Source organism: Carassius auratus, chromosome 47 (assembly GCF_003368295.1).
Source record: "Carassius auratus strain Wakin chromosome 47, ASM336829v1, whole genome shotgun sequence".
Taxonomy (NCBI): domain Eukaryota; kingdom Metazoa; phylum Chordata; class Actinopteri; order Cypriniformes; family Cyprinidae; genus Carassius; species Carassius auratus.
In genome coordinates this window covers 11421431-11439923 of record NC_039289.1, presented here as the reverse complement: position 1 = coordinate 11439923, position 18493 = coordinate 11421431, and the positions used below count along the sequence as shown (strand labels likewise).

At 34.6% G+C, this 18493-nt stretch overlaps 1 protein-coding gene across 12 annotated transcripts in view; it reads right to left on the bottom strand.

Moving 5' to 3' along the window:
* Positions 1-18493, bottom strand: part of LOC113065108 (dedicator of cytokinesis protein 3-like) — a 166227-nt gene that overhangs the window by 100475 nt on the left and 47259 nt on the right. For all 12 annotated transcript variants that reach the window (XR_003278934.1, XM_026236291.1, XM_026236296.1 and 9 more), the window contains exons 3-4: positions 15407-15447; positions 547-602 (exon numbers count right to left, since the gene is read on the bottom strand). Coding sequence is in view for 11 of the 12 variants with exons in the window: in XM_026236291.1 (XP_026092076.1) it covers positions 547-602; positions 15407-15447 (97 nt within the window). In the remaining variant the exon portion in view is untranslated. The remainder of the gene's footprint in view (positions 1-546; positions 603-15406; positions 15448-18493) is intronic.

The following is an 18493-nucleotide window of genomic DNA, read 5'->3' as shown; positions in this document are numbered from 1 at the left end:
AAATTGCATTTAAGTGTATTGAGAAACAGTCATGACAATGTATCTCTTCAAGTGCACTTTCATTTCATTAATATTATATTAGCTGTACTCCAAGTACAGCTTTTTAATGAATTGATTTATTGATTTTTAAGATTTAAAGTGCACTACAAGTTCACATACAATACTTCTTTTTATTTTTCTCAAGGGAAGACCTAACCTTTCTGATTATCCATTCACTTAAATATCCCTAAAAAAAAAACATTCAGTACATGAAGCATTTGAATCCCAGGAGCTGATGGTCTCACGTCACACAAAGCTTCATATCTGAAGCTAATATTTGATAGAGAGAAATGGGAGTAAGAGATCTTCCAAAAGATGAAACCTCAGCCTTTCAGACATTAGAGGAAACTCATGAGCCAGCAGGAGAGGAGAAAGGGGAATCGGATGATTGAGATAAATGAATAAATAAAACGTTTCTCTTCCATCCATCTCTCTCCCCGTCACCTTTTCTCGTCCAACCCATTCGTTCTCTACTGAGGGAGCATGAGTCAGTATAAAGACACTTACCCCCTGTTCGTGACGACTGCCTTCTTCAAGTGAACGTAGCCGGCTGGGAAGATCCCCTGTGAACCAAAAGAGAAGAACATTACATTTCTGTTTCTGTGACCGTACGCCTCCATGAAGACGGTGAACGAGTGGACGCGTCTCTGTGAATGTGAACGAGGAGAAGACGATTCCTGTGGCCCTGCTAGACACAGATCATGTCATAATCTTAGCTTGTTGTGCTCATAGTGCTCGAGGCTGAGTCGACCTCAGGAAGTTCCCTCTTCCTCGACTAGATGTGTCAAAGCCCGAGAAGCATCTCTGGAGAAGAGAGTAGTTTTTATCAGACTGCTCAAACTTGATCGGTGTAGAGAGTGCAGTGGGAATAAGGACAGCTGAATATTAACCATCAGGACTTAAAGAGATCACTCAGCCAAAAATAATGACTGTTTATGACTTTCTTCAGAGGAAAACAAAGGAAGAAATGTGAAACAAAAATGTTTTGTTTTGTTAATATGTTTTGTGTCATGTTTTGGATGAAATTCAGTGTTTCTAAATGTTGTTTTGAACCACAATGACTTGTTTTGTTTTGCCTCATGTTTGGTGTATACAATGTTTCAGTGTTGTTTTGTACCCCAATGACTCACCCTATATGAAACAAAAACATTTTTGAAACATTGTTTTTCAAAATATCTTCTTTGGTGTTCTGCAGAAAATTGAAAGTTAACGTAAACAAATAACAAACAAACAAATGTTTTTTTTGGCCCTATATATTATATAAAAATTGACAATTGTTAATATCCAGTACAAACTATACAATTAATTTGAATAGTTGAGATAATCTGGAAGAATTTGAAGAAAATTTTTTTAATTCGAGTAAAACCACTGAATTTTGGCACATCTGAGCACAGTTAATGACATTACGCAGACTTGTGAAATTTCCTTTGCTGTATTTCTCAGAACTAAAGCTAAGAAACCAGTTACTTGACCAAAAGTCTCCCTTTGATTTTTATTTATTATCGTTGGTGGCTGGGCGAAACATCTCAGATATACTGCACACACTGAGACATTGATCTCAGAAAGAGATCTCGCTTGTGATTGGAGTCTTGAACTCCATGAACTACATTAGCTATCTGACTTAAACTACATTAACTTGATGACTGAAATTAACACATGCATGGTTCCTGACCAGAAAACAAGACACTCTTCAAACCCTTCCAGTCAATAACTGCAACTCAGAAGAACACTACCAAATCTCAAGAGCAATTTATTTCATCAGTCTAACGGTGCAAAGCTCTCCATTTTTTCAACTGATCAATTGAAGGGATTTAGGGCGTCTAAAAAAAAACTTAGTTTAGCACAAAGCAAGTACATCCCACACAAACATCTCAACTGGAGAATCCAGATGGTGGAGCTTCTTGCCACATACAGTTGTAGTCTAATTTTCTTCGCTGTTCGCTTTCAAAGGTCAGATTAATTAGTAATTGAGGACACCAAATGCTCTCGAACAAACCTCCATCTGTGGAGGAAGGATTCCATGTGCAAGGATGACAAACTGGCATATGTTAGTATTCATGAGATGGGTGGTCACTCGCTAACCGCTGCTTTCAGTCAGACATGAAGACCTCCTGTTGTCTGAGGAGAGCTTTTTTCATGATGATACTTTAAAATATGTATTTGTTTTCATATAAAAGTGATGGGGTTTTGTAGCATTATGGTAATGACAGTTGTGTAAAATGTGCTTCATTGTCATGAAAAAAAAGGCAGTACAACAATTATAATCATGTTACTTTAAAGTTTAAATATTGCTTATTTACATTTTTCACATAAAAGTGATGAGATTTGGTTCTTAACTGTCATAAAAAAATGCATACAAATAAAAATCATAAAAGCCAGTACAATAATTATAACCATGATACTTTAAAATGTTTTTATTTATTTTTATTTATTTGTTTTTATTTATTTTGTTTGTTTTCACATAAAAGTGATGCAATTTAGTTGCCTTACAGCAATTACAGCTGTGTAAAATGTGCTTCATTTTCATAAAAAAAATATTTAGAAAAAGTATAAATTTCAAAAGGCAGCACAACAAATGATGCTGTTCAATGTATTTTTTTTTAATTATTTTTTTTACATACAAGTGCAACAATTACAGTATAATCATTCAATCATCCTTTTTTTTTGTATTTATATTTATATTATATTTATATTCACATAAATGTGAGGAGATTTTATTGCATTATGATAATGACAGTTTCCAAAATATGCTTCACTATCATGAAAACAAAATAGTATTAAAATAATCCCACAATTTTTTGGCTTCCAATTAATCCAATTAATATATTTAATTTTTTATAGTATTAATATACTGTATATATATATATATATATATATATATATATATATATATATATATATATTAAATAAAAAGTAGTTTGTAATTCAAAACAGGACACAGGAATGTAACAATAACTGTAACAAAAGAAAATGGATTAAGAGAAGAGAAAACTTGTCTTTGGTTTGATCAGTAGTTCAAGCTGAGGAGGTGGTGTGTGGCATTTCCAGACTGTATGAATCACGCGCTGATACACAGAAGGACTCTAGCATTGTCATTCTGTCCTGCGTTCAGCATCCGCTTTGGAGGCAGATAATAAAGCTGCTCTATATGAGCTGAACTCAGAAGGGGATGTTACTGTAGGCCTGAGGCGGCACAGATGTGTGTGTGTGTGTGGACACATCATCTCCATCTGTTGAAACTCGTGTTATCACTATGTGCGTCTGGCAGAAGCCTCCAGTTTGTTTTATTATTTTACCATGAGCACCAGATCTGAGTGATGGAAATAAAGTAGCATGTGTCATGAAGGACAGGAGCGATGAGGGACAGTGATTAAACTTGACTTACAACACAGTTAAATTAAACACTATAAACACAATAATATAATATAATATAATATAATATAATATAATATAATATAATATAATATAATATAATATAATATAATATAATATATTACCTAGAAATAAAATATTTTTCTTGTTCTTATTCAAATTTATTTATCTATTTAATATATATGCCTATATAATAAAATAAAATACTCATTCAACAAGACATTTTAAATGTCATTCATTTAATCTCTCTGAATGGTTAAACTATGGGTCATTTTATTGGCTGAACCACTGACTGAAGTTTTCTGAAACTTATCTTTGGTCAGCACTGTTTAGTGTAGAAACTCAAACAGTTATTTCTGTTTCATAGTTAATAAAAGCTGTAAGTGCTTGCTAAACTTTAAAACTTTAAATCTTTCAGACTGATGTGGATCAGGGTTTTTAACGAACAGTCATATGCTGCATTTCATCAAAATGACAAATCTTTCAACCTAACTATGGATTTATTATATATTGCCCAACAATCAGAAGATTACAAAACAGCGTGATAAATAAACAAACATTCGTTTTATCATTTAGGAACATTTTTGTGTAATTGAGCTTCCAAGTAGTAAATCCACCTTCAAGTGTCGTTCTACTGTGCTTTTCCAAGTTGGAAGTTGGTAAATCAAGCCATTCAGGTCCTAATAAGGCATTCAAGGCTTATAAAATCAACATTTACATCCATATCAGTATGTGAGCAGTTCTTCTTTGTAATCTTGATTTGGCAGGGTTCTGAATGATTAACTACCAAGTTCACTAAACCAAAAGCTAGCACCCAAATCCAAACCATTTAGCCATGGGAGTAAACCCCTGGCTTGGACATTACTAGCTCCACATATAAAGTGCTTCACAGTCATGACACACTGAAGATTTCTCTGGATATCTCCTAACAAACAAATGACAAAATACACATTTGATATATTTCTGAATAAACCAACACACTCCTAGCTTGCAGAGTGTGAGTTTATGAAATACACTTTGACGTTTTTCGTCAAATCCTCAAGATGAGACTTAACTTTTAATTATTAAATGCATTTTATTAAATATTTCACACAATATTAACTGAAAAGACATTTTCAAAGAATGAAAGTAAAGAAAAAAGTTTAAAAAAAAACATAATCAAGACACAACTTGCATGCTAACTAGCTGAACAGCTAAGCAAAACGACATTCTTTTAAGAAAATGTACTTGAGAAGTGAGTTAGTGTAAGATAATAACACTCTTTTCGAAACTGTCCATTTAAGTGCTAAAGTGAGTCTCTCAATTTTTAGGAGTACACTAGAATATCCATTAGCATCAGAGCTAATGTTTTGATGGTTTAACCCTTGTGAAAAAGAAGTACACTTCAGCACACTTACAAAAAAAAAAACAGTAATTATTTTTGAAATAATATACCTTTAAATAATTTTCTTGAGTGTGAACTGAATGTTTTTGACAAATATCACTTACAATAAAATGAAAATGTATTACAGTTAAAATGTAAAATAAATGCAATTAGTTTAACATTTTTAAGTGCATGCTTATATGTAATTAACTCCGTTGTCTTTGAAATATGGTAAAAAATAAATTCTGCCAAATGTACTGATTTATGGTAAACTACCGTAAAATATACTTTAATGTAATATCCACTGAAACATATATGTCATGTATTTACAAAATCCATGTCACTTGCACTGTACGTGGACCCTCATGTATGTGTAAAAAACTAAATATTCTTTAGGCTTTATGCACCTCAGCGTGGTGGTCTTGCATAAATGTTTCTGAAATGTTCTGATATACATAACATCCAATTTTCATATATGCACTCCATACACATACAGTATATCCATGGCAGGTTGAGTTTTTATAATGTGACAGCAACTATCTTCCACCAGGTGAGCCTTATGGTATCGGTAAGACCGCTGACCTGTAACTAACAGCTCTGCTCTCAGCTAGAGGACCGAACAAAAAAGAGTGTGCTTCCCTTTCCTCGCTCCCAGCAGCCTAATGCTCGTTTAGCAGAAAAGGTCAACGCCGAGCCAAATAAGAATAGCAATCATGCTGCAAGCGGATAAAGCGCGAAGCCAACGAGGGAAAGAAATACAGCGGGCAGCTTCCACATGTTAGAATCATTCCTGACAGCAATTGTGCTCTTGATAATGCTCACATTTGTTTGCTTAAAGAAATCCAAATGGACTATTTACTTTCTTAATAAATGTTCCAGGTATTCATGCGCATGATTTATCAGTCCATGTTATTCCCAAGAATGTTTTCATAAAGTTTAATCAAAACGTAATAACTTTGGCTGGCTCCTAAATAACTTTTGGGCTGAAAATAATATTAAACATTAATATCATAGCCCGCTATCCTCAGTCCAATAAAATGAAGCCTTGCCCTACATTATTTCCCACTGAACGTTCAGTTTATTTGTTTATTTGTTATACACAAGTGATAATTTAGAAATGTTCTACATCCTTTGTCTCTGAAAATTGTGCATCTCATATTTTGGTTTGGTGGCTCAATGCAAGGAATATTCCATGTATGTTTCTCAACTTTGAGTTTCGGAGTAAAAACTTCTAACTAACACGTCAATGCCAGTTTGTACTCACATGGCACATGCTTAGTATTAATATTTTGGGGAGCAGATGATTTGAGCTGGATTAAGCTCCTCTCTAAACATATTCAGTGATGAAGGTGAACCTTGATTATATTTGCCTATAAACTCTCAAAAATACTCTCAAAAGTATTGGATTCCCCTGAGAAACTTGGTGTTCTCTTGCAAAACATTTGAGTTCTGTCACAAAAGTATTATGCTTTGCATTAATGTGCGTTCGTTTGCAAAATTATTGTTTCCCCAAGAAACTAAGTTCACTCTCAAAAGTATTGCGTTTCCCAGAGAAACTTTTCATTTGCTTGCAAAACATTTGCGGTGTTTCATTCAAGTGTTGTTTTCCGTGAGAAACTCGCAAAAGTATTGCGTTACCCAGAGAAGCTTTGCATTCGTCCACAAAACATTCATCTTCAAATGCAAAAGTATTGTGTTTCTTCAAAAAAAAAAGTGCATTTACTTGCAAAAGTATTGCGTTTCCCAGAGAAACTTTTCATTTGCTTGCAAAACATTTGCGGTGTTTCATTCAAGTGTTGTTTTCCGTGAGAAACTCGCAAAAGTATTGCGTTACCCAGAGAAACTTTGCATTCGTCCACACAACATTCATCTTCAAATGCAAAAGTATTGTGTTTCTTCGAGAAACTTTGCGTTTACTTGCAAAAGTATTGCGTTTCCCAGAGAAACTTTGTATTCTCTTGTAAAACATTTGCACTCTCTTGTAAAAGTATTGTGATTCCCCAAGAAACCTTTGCAAATGTTTTGTGCAGTTATTACCGTCTCACAATAAATTTGGCATTCACTTACAAACCATTTGCATTCTCTCAAAGTATTATTTCTCATAAAAGTATTGTGCAAAAAGGTTTTGCGAGAAAAATTATTCCACTACCATGTCCTTTTGGGAACTGTATGTAAGAGACTCTGTTGTAGATTCAAATCATTTGAAACATGAGTAGTAAACATAAGTAAAAAAAAAAAAATTGTATTGTCATGTATATTCATGCCTGAACTACTGACCTATGTTTGTAAAGAGTTGTTAAATAAAGTTACCAAAATAAATGAAAACTAAAGGAACCAAAAATAGCGTAACAGCCAAAAAAAAGCTAAAGGAAATCAAGATCTGTGTCTGACCTCTAGAGATGCTTTTATAAAGATGATGACAAGGCAGAGACACCAATATGTCAGGTTTAAATTCGTCTGGGTAACAAAGCTATCTTTCCCTTCCCTCATTCATCTTGATAGAAAGGCAGGTTTTTGTGTGAATGTCTGTCTATCAGACTCTCTCCCCTCTGTTACCCCTCTTGACCTCTCTCCCTGTGCGGTGCAGGTTGCCATGAGGAGTAATGATCTGGTCTAATCGGCCGGAATTTCTCTCCGGAGACACAGACCACTGTGGCCTGGATTCTGGAAAAGAAACTCTTATTCTGTGCGAAAGAACGTCCCAGATTTCAGTGTGGAAAGTCTAAAAACCTGCCATGTCAGTATTGTTGTGTTACCGCTGATGATAACGTTTTTCTTCTAGAAACTGTTCTGGACCATGAAGCAAAACAAATATTGAGATTGATCAGATCATAGTATATAAATTATACTGCATATATTTAAGTTTATATCAATATATTACCCAACACTATTGTTCCAAAGTTTTGTGTTAAAAAGTTTTGAGGATGGTTGGTTGAAATAATGCTTTTATTCAGCAAAAATGTATTGAATTGATCAAAAGTGACAGTAAAGACATTTATAATGTTAAGAAAGATTTTTTTTTTTTTCAAATAAAATAAAAATGTTATTTCTGAACTTTCTATCTGTTATTTTTTTTTCAAAGGGATTATGTGACACTGAAGACTGGTGTAATGATACTGAAAATACAGGTTTGCATCAGAGGAATAAAATGCATGTTACAATATACTCAAGTAGAAAACATTTTAAATAAGATAATATTTTAAATATTATCTAACAATATTCCTTTTTTTTTTTTTTTTTTTTTACTGTATTTTTGGTCAAATAAATGCAGCTCTATTGATCATGAGACCTCTTTTCAAAACCTAAAAATCTCATCAACAACAACAACAACAACAACAAACAAAATGAACTGTAGTAAACAAATATAGAAGATCTTTGTAGGTGTATATGGCTTGCCGTTACTTCCATTTGGACTGCCAGTTCTCGGGAGTTCAAAATACTTGATTTCAAAGTGTTTCCAAGCAATTCAATCACTCGCTCAATCCAAAGGAGAGTGCAAATAAACACTTCCCACACTCCACCTTTTGTTGGAGTTTGCACAATAGAGAAAAAAAACAGACATAGTTGCAGCATGTGAATGAAAACTGTGTAATTTAACAAAAAATGCCCTGGGAAAGCTGTCATTGTATCACAAGTATGTTTTGTCTTTTTATCAGTACTTTTAGTCAAGTACCAACTACACAGGCTTTCAGAAATCTGTCAAAAAATGTCAATCAACAACTCCCATAAATCTAACAGGCAGTTTGTTTTCTCTTCTTTAAAGCAGCTAAATATGTCACATCTTTTTATTTTTTTCACAAGATATTGTGCGGTAAGGCAGCATTCAAACTGAATTAATGTTAGATGTCATGACAATTTGATAGCAACTCCAAGGTCATGGGTTCGATTCCCAGAAAATGCACGAACTGATCAAATGTATACAGTAAATACTTTGGATGAAACTGGCATGCAAAAACATACATGTAAATGTAATGCAACTAAACTATGTAATGGCTTTGAATATTCAAAAATGTTTCCACCAGAACCTTTGTCATTTTCTAAAAAAATAAATAAAAAAAATAAAAAAGAAGTCAAATGTCACTCTCATTTCCATTAATGGTCATTTACCTGACTTCTGATTCATCTAGTCTTTACTTCGTAGTATTTCTCTCTGATGAACCAATCCATAAATAATGCAAACAAATCTGTCTGTGATTGAATGATCTGACCTCTCCTCAAGTTAATTCTCATTCTCTTTCTCTCTTCTCTCGTTTCCATCAGCAGAAAGCGGGTTGAGACACATTTCTGACGCTCCCGTGGGCTCTGTGGTGTCTGTGAGTAGGCAGACCAGAGTGGGTGGATAATTTCTGATGAAAATAATTAGTCGGGGGAGAGAGTGAGGGCATAGTGAAGCCAAACAAACAAACAATCACTCACCACGCAAACACTCACAAGACAGTAGCAGAGCTCAAATACCTGTGTAAAGAACTGTGTAGAGCTCTGTCAATGGCGTACTAATTACATAGAGATTTTCAATTGTAACAAACAATTTAAGATCTCTTGAAAGCATCCGATATATTAAGTACATCACCAAAGACATCTGATTTGCATGAAAGTTTTACAAAATAAAGAGACAGGAATACTGTGAGTTCTTTTTTTAAAATGTTTCAAATGTGTTGCATCTGAACGATTTTTACACAAAAATAGCTTTACGAACTTTACAATTTACACAAAAAATACATCTGTTAATGCTGCATAATGCAAAAAAAAGAAAATAAAAAAAAGAAACTACATGAGAATGGTTTAAGTTAAAATTTTTGTTACAGAGCGAAACAGTTTTATAAGAATAGTTTTGAAAACTTTACAATTTACACCAAAATTCATTCGGTAAATTGTGTGGGAACTGTTTGATGTGACTTTATGCGAAATTGTTTTAAAAACAAACATCGTAAAACAGTTTACATAAAAAATTAAATAAAATCAAACTAAAATTCTTATTTGTGCTGCACAACGAGAATGAGTTTGAGAACAGTTTTACAAACTTTACAATTTACACCAAAATGTGCCTGCACTGAAAGATTGCCACTATTTGTGCAAAAGTTATTTACAAAAATGAACACCAAAATTTGGTTTGGACACATGTTGTAAAATGGCTTATGTAAATATTATTTCATGAACAATTAAAATGAAAAGTCATATTTGTGCTGCACAACAAGACAGTTTACATATGATCTTCACAATTACACCAAAATGTATTTTGTAAACTAATGCTGCATGATACAATATTTTATGCAATGACGGTTTCATGAACAATTTAAACCTGAATTTATATTTGTGCTAGACAACAAGTAGTATTTTAAAATCTGTACAGTTTATGGCAATGTTTGTGCTCTAAACAAATGTATCGGCACTGTGTGATGCAACAATTTATGCAAGATGATTTTACAAACAATTTATACAACAAGTCATTCTTTGTCTCAAATGAGAAACACCATTGGAAATTTTAAGTGTCATACGACTGTAAATAGAAAATAAAAAAACAAACAGGGAAAAACCATGAGCAGCTTGGGTGGCAAGCGTTCCTCGCAGCTCCAGGTAATGGCATGAGTTTCCCAGCTCATTCACACTGTGAGTACAACCCTGTGGTTCTCACAGCGCAGGCTTGGCACATGAATTCAGCAACAGGTGCCAGCCCAGTGTCACCTCTACAGAAGATTAGCAAGTATTGGCCATGGAGTACACTGCTCTGGAATCCGCATACAGTGGGCATCACGGGCACCTCCGGCGGGCACTTTGAGGTCTTGCCACGGGGCATGCACACACACAGTGAACACAAAGGCATCCCTATGGATTCTCACCTCGAGTAAAGTGTCAACTGGCATGCAGAGTGGCACACCTGCGCCAAACGGATGGCCATAATCAGATATATGCATATATCTGTGTTTATAAGTTCATGGTTAGTTCAACATATTAATTCAGTAACAGATATGATATGCATAGGCTATGTATATCTTCAATATGTAGTCTATATATATATATATATATATATATATATATATATATATATATATATATATATATATATATATATATATATATATATAATATAATAAAATTGACAAAAACAAAAATTACCGAAAAAAAAAAACTGTAAGCAAACTATGAACTGTAAAAATAAAGCAAATTATGCATATATCATGCTAAAATAACACTGTTTATTGAATTAAATTTATGCATTTAGCGACGCTTTTATCCAAAGCGACTTACAAAGCACTCAATTTTGACCTAATATGTGTTCCCTGGGAATCGAACCAACAACCTGTTTGGCTTCCAATGCAATGCTCTTCCACTTGAGCCACAGGAACACTTAATCAACATTCAGATTATTATTTTTTTAACAATATCATGTCAAATCAAACTATTGCACTAAATATCATTCTTTGTTTTTAAATGGTCTTACCAAACTAACCTCACAGTATCTGGCAGGTGACTGTTCTACTGCAAACTCACAGCATTCGCATCAAAACAATGCTCCTGTTCATTCACACATGTGATTTCATTGCACTTTCATTTTCTACACTGAACATTTTGCCCGAAGCTCTTCATCTGTGAAGGTTTGGATGAGGGCTTCTTCATAGTTTAGCCATAGTTCTTTAAAGGTCACCACATATATATACACAATTCCTCATTTGTCCTTGCAAGGTAAACTTTACTCACATAAAAGAAAATTGTTGAGAAATGTCAGCTACTAGATATGGATCTGGCAGAATGTGACATAAATTTGAATAGCACGACCCAATAATAAGGCTTGAGACTGATACTCACTTTAAACTGTAAGAAATGTATTACATCTAGGGATGTCCCGATCCGATCCACGATATCGGTATCGTGCAGATACTGGCCCAGAACACTAGATCGGAGATCGGAGGGGAGAAAAAAATATGATCCGATACCGATCCAACACAAACCATGGGAAAATCTAGCTTAAACCATCGCCTAAATGCTTGAATATTAGCATTTCCCTTGCTGCGACATCCAGTTAAGCGCGCAGCCTGTCACGTGATAACAGTAGTAGCCAATTATAGTCGCATGAGGATGAAAGTTAGCTAACTTACAGAATAGCCATGTCAGCGGTATGGAAGTATTTTAACCTTAAAGAGGAAAAAAGTCCAACAGTCGAATGAGCCGTTTTCCATTTGAGCCCCTGCCCCTTTGAGGTCCGACGCTAAAGTGCCCTCGGTCTGCGACTTCTTCCGAGGGAAGGGGTGTGCGATATGAAGATTTTTGATCATGGACAATAAAAATTTCGCCATGATCTGCTTTTGAAGAAAGAATTTTGGTGCTGTTCTGACATTTTTTTTTTTTTTTTTCTGAGCACACTCAAAGCGTGCGCATGAAAACGAAAGACCCTTCAAACAGCGCCTGATCACTGAACTAAGTTATGCTTTGTGTTAATACCATCAAAAAACACAAGGTTTATGTATAGTTGGTTATGTCTAAAATGAAAGTAGACAACTGAAATAAAAGGATGCATGTCTGTATATTAGATGTGTGCAGGTCTCAAAGGGACAGTAGGCAACATGCTGTGTCGGCTGTAATAAAAGGGATAGTTCACCCTAAAATATAATTTCTGTCATTGTTTATTCATTCACATGTTGTCCCAAACCTACAGTATATTCATTTCTTTCTTGTGCTGCACACAGAAGAAGATATTTTGAAGAAGCTGATAACCAAACAGTTGCTGGTCCACATTGACTTTGATAGTACGGGGAAAATACTCTGGAAGTTACTGTGAACCAGCAACTGTTTGGTTTTCCACCTTCTTCAAAATAGTGTTTATGTTTAGCAGAAGAAGAAAAACTCATTTAGGTTTAAAACTATTTTTGGGTGAATTATTCCTTTAATGTTAATAAAAAAACAAACACAAAGAGAAAAATCACTCAATACTCGAGTGAAAAACTTTAAAATGGTTGCTTCAATAGGATCAATGTATATTGTGTTTTATTTTGACTTGTTCATTCAATTTTTTTGAATGCTCCTGCTAAATACTGTAGTATCTGCAAAACATTATTTATTTTTATTTGTGTATAATGTGTATTTGTAATGTGTATCTCTATTTTATTTTGTATTATTTTTTATTATCAAAGATAAAATAGTGACAAAGATTTTTATCTTCTCCCACTTTGGCCTAAACTTTTTCTTATTTTGTTACTTTAATGTAACAAGCTTTGTCTTTTTTATAGGGATATTAGTTTGGCTATAATGCTCAAACAGCTTGAAAAATAGAAAAACCAACATGACAAACGATCATGATAAAATCATGAAATTTCTAAAAAATTTTGCCATATCGCTCACCCGAACAAACAAATACACCCTACCCATCACCCAACCATGCTGCTGTTTAAATTGTTTTAACTTTAAACCTCTCGGTAGCTTTAAGTACTGAAGTACCTGTATTTTTATTGATTTATTTATATTTATTTTTGTAGTGTTTGAATAAAGGCTGGCAGTCTTTCTTAATCAGTTGTTGTTGTGGACTATATACTGGATAAGTATTTGTTCTCTATTGGAGTGAGATGTTTTAAATGGCTAATTGAGCAAAGTGCTTCCATTTATGTTATTATTATTATTATTATTAGTTCAAGAATAAAATAAACATATTGTATTTATATCAGAATCGGCAAATAGCCAAAGGTGCAGCATCGATACCGGTATCGGAAGTTTAAAAGTGGTATCGGGACATCCCTAATTACTGTACAACAACTGAAGCTCTGTTTAATATGGCTCTGATGTCTTATGTGGTGATTCCCAATACATTCTAGTAAGCTGTAAGAAACTCTGCCGCAGTATAGACCATTTTCAGCAACAAATAAGCTTAACATGGTGCCTGCAGTAATACCTGCCTCTGCATTTGTGTCCCTGAAGAAAAGCTGCGGCAGACAAGATCTAAGTCGCTTTAAAGCTCCATCCTCCTCCTCTCATCCTGAGAAAATCTGTCTTTTGGGAGGAATATTTGTGGTACACCCTGTCCTTGTCTCAACCCGGCTTGTGAGGTCAGGAAAAGCAGAATATGAAGCACAATCTTGTCTATGAAGTGGATATTAGCTACTCACTGCCACTTTCAAATCGATGCCATTGTTAAGTGTCTATGTATTTCAAATCATGTCCTGAGATAACACTGAAACCGGCTTAATGGAGTCAAAAACACACTGAAGGAATATGATTCTGCTGTAAAACTTTCTTATCCACAGAATGAATAAGATTCACATCTACATGCAAAATTATTTTACATTTATCGTCAAAAAATAAATAAAATAAATATCAAATATCTGTGTGTACTGTGATATTTTCATGTGTCAGTACTGCATATTGTGAACATTTTTACACAATAATGATTTTGCAAAAAATATGCACAGAAATTTGCAAACCAATTTTGCCTAATTCTTTTAATTTTCTTTTTGTAATCTGTTTTCATTGCACGATGCATAAAATGTCTATGTTTTTTTACATAGACATTTTACATACATTAAAAAAAGCATAAACTGACGCTGACATTCATTAAGAGAATACATTTATGTGTAAATTGAATGCAAAGAAATAAAAGTTTTACATTGAAATTTGTTCTTTAAACAAATGAGTCAGTATGAACAGTTCACAAAGAAGTTTGTTCTATGAAGAAATGTATCAGTGCTGTGTAATCCATGAGTGTAATTTACATGAGAATGGTTTTATGCAGAAATATGTTTTATTAACAAATATGTCGAATGTGTTATGAACATCTGACATCCAAAACTTGCCTATTTATCCATATCAGATTATACATAAAATTTAAGGATGACATTACGTGATAATCAGTTCAATTTAAAATTGCAATTTAGTCTTAAAATTTGACAACTGGAATTAGAAAATATTAGAATAAATCCTTACTCAGAGATAAATGTTTGTATCCTTTGTTATCCATCATTTCTTTCATAGTCTATTTCTTCCTATATATATATATATATATATATATATATATATATATATGAAATGGTGTTCACAACCAATTTTACATCAGCCGTATTTTGGAGTAGAAGAAAAGAAACAATAAGAAAGAAACAATAGCCCACACAACCTTTAAGTGAGCACTGTAGACAGAGTCCCTAGCTGCTAAAATTGACAAAGATCACTGCTACATACTTCCAACCAGTCAATGGCCATTTACTGTAAAATGCACATATTGATTTAATTTTGTTGCACTAAAAAATTTAATAAAATAAAATAAAAAATAAAAGACAAAACAAGTCCTTTCAACCATCTTTTTGTAAATAAAACAACTGTTGCATAGTAAGTGTGTATTATGGGGGTTCATTTTTGTCTGGGAGTCAGTGTGCCTCATTCAGTGAAATTATATAGAGATGTCAATGTATTTTTAATTAGTCACAGCTGTCGAAAATGCATGGCTATATTGTATTATTTGTATTTAGCACTGTTTTTCCCTGCTTTCCGTGGCTGTGTCTGAACAGGCACGTGTCACAACCTCAGGTCAACAGTAGATCTTTGTTGTTAACTTGACATTCAAACAGGTTCACTGCAGATCAACAAGGAAACAAACCGCACACTGGGTGGATTGTAGAATCCACACTACTGAGTGTGAAAAATGAATCAGCTTACCTTGATTGTGGGTTTCTTGGTGGAAAATCCTCGGTACCATCCTGTAATAAACAAAACAGAAATGTCAACTGAGAAACATTGAACATTCGAATAATAACAACAACAACAACAACAATAATAATAATCAATGAATTAACGTAAAATCAGAATGACAAAAAAAAAATAATAATTACATGACGTGACATAACCATTTTGAGTTTATGCATTATGAGAGTATGCAATGTCCATAAAAAAATAATAAAAATAATAATAATAATAATAATCAATGAATTACCGTAAAATCAGAGTGACAAAAAAAAAATAATAATTACATGACGTGACATAACCATTTTGAGTTTATGCATTATGAGAGTATGCAATGTCCATAAAAAAATAATAAAAATAATAATAATAATAAAATAAAAAATCCCGGACATAAAATAACTTTTCAGGTGAAATACATCTCAAAAATGTTTCTATTCAGACGAAATATCATAGGCATTCAATAAATGCATTGAGATGAAATATAGCATACCCTACAGTCAAAAGGGACATTTAACGTTTATTTGGGGGCATCTTACACAACCAGGTGTCCTGGCCTATATATATCCAAATGTCAATTCGTTTTTTGTAAACATACTTAACTGTATGCTGCATGCACACATACACTTGACTTTTTGACTCTGAAAAGGTACTTCAATGTGTTCCTAATGCATCGAATCACATTTTCACAGCAACTAGGCTATGTTGAAGGCCATATCTTTTAGATGAGGTGGAAGATAAAGAGCGGATCTTATAGTACACTAAGGTCAGGGCCATCGATTTCACTGGCTGATGTCCAGAACATCTCTGAAATATTCAGATTAACCACACTGCTACAGAACCCCACCAACATCATAATAAGGTTTCAGTCCATAATAAACAAGCTCAAAACATTCAAATCTTAAGTCTCTGCACAGTATGTCACCTTATTATTACAGTAAGAAAGCCAGCTGTTAGCAACCAAAGCCACGTAAAGGGCTATATAACAGCACATTTAAGCATGACTAAATAGTCGCCTAGAATAAAAACACTTCTTTTTTCTACACTGCCTGTACAGCAAGTCTTTTTATAACCTTTTCAAACTAACTTTTTAATGATTAAGATGAAGAGCACACTTTTTACCGTGGTAATAGACTTTCACTCGTTGGTTGATTTCCCAGAACAATATAAAAACTGAGGCATATTCAAAACAATGTTTGATAATTCTGACCAGTCCAACAAAGCAACAAGAGATCCACCAATGGCGTGACTTTAGGGCGGGGCTATCTTATCAAAGACAAATGAGAGGCTTTAGGGTTAAGAGATTGCTCAGATTGTCAACTTTTAACAACGATAGTGATGCCTTAACAAGCCCGACTAGCTGTGTGATGGTGGGACGTTTGGGCTCAGGAGAGAATCTGTGCAAAACGGGAAGTGAAATTGTTGGTGTGTGATGCGATCATTAATATAGCCATTTGTAAACAATCTGCTTTGACAACCGTGGAAAATATTCATAAGCTTGGCTGCTAATGTCGCTCACACCTGTGGCCATCTGTCTCGAACGCAACCCAGACTCTGCCGCATTAATCATGGCAGTCTATCTTTGTTAGTATTCTCCCAAGGTGCATCTTGAGAATGGAGGAGGTGCACTTTGTAATAGTTATCTGGTTTATGCAAGGAACGAGTGGGCTACGTCAGTCAACGTTAGCCGTTTCCATTGTCAATTTCCATTTAGCACCAAAACGAGTGACGATATTAGCTAATGAACATTTGGACGAAGGTCTTGTGTCAGGTTGTGTGACACAAATTGGCAATGCTGTATAGGATCTGGTATAGGAGTGTCAGTGCATTTTTCCGTATTAGCATCGTGCAAATGGTTTTGCCATTAGCTTGCTACAAGCTAATGCACAGTAACTAGCAAACAAGATGATGAGGTCTTCTCTAAAGAAGAATCCATGCAAGAAAACCACTGAATATTGTCAGTGTCATATAAAAACAGTATTCGGAAGTGTTTGTGCTAGAGGCTGTCTCTAGGCATTAGCTGTGATAGATTAGCAGACGGCTCAAGTTTGCTGGCGTGAGGCTTCCATGTGGACATGAGGAAACTCAGCATCAACACACAGCTGCCAACAAACAGACCACCACCTGATGAAATGTGTCATCTCTGTCGGTGTCTCTCAACAGGTGTAGACTGCAGGGACTTGTTGAGCTGTCAAGATTGTTCATGTTCACAGCTGCGATGGTGACATGTCTATCTCAAGAGGTTTTCCCACCTTTTGGGATTAATAATAGCCATCGATCTATCTGTCTTTACCTAACTGTATGTCTATCCTACCTGTTATTTTCTATTCTAGCTCTTTTCACAGTCTAGAGTATACTAAATCTCCTTTTTGTTCTTAAACATCAGTATTCTGCCCTACAAAGCAAAAAGGCAGTAACTGCATTTTTGGTCAAAAATTAGTTATTGTCATTTTCATGACATGCAAGGCATCCTTTGTTATGTGACAAAACATGTTATCTGAAATGTGTGTCGTTTTGGAGAAAAATGGTAGTTGTTTGTACAGTAACTACTTAGGCTGGATGACAGGATAACTTTTAAGTCATTTTTCTCAGTTCTGCACTCTGCGCAGTTACTGCCTTTTTGCTTTGTAGGGCAGTATTGGACTGGGGCTGTTTACAGTTAAAAGGAAACTCACAATTAGCATAACCAGTCCAATATCCTGTCAAGTCTTCAGACACACTCTTGTAACGTAAGCTCCCAGTGCATGACACTGCAAAAATCCTCAGTTCTCAAAACAGAGCGGTCCAGTCAGACTGCTAGCCACTGCCGGCCACCGCGACACTCCAGATCCCAGAGCTTTGAAAAGCTTCGATTTTTCAGGCATCCATTACCTCAAAAGCATGGCACTGCAGCAAAACAATCAATACGTACAGCAAACTGCTAACCCTGTGAATCAGAGGACTGATTATCCCAGCCCTTGAGGCCAAAACGCTTCCCTCACCTGGTGACCTGCGGATAATCCACTGCCCAACACACACAATCAGTTTGTCCATCCATACACATCCAGTCCTTCAGAATGTGCAGTG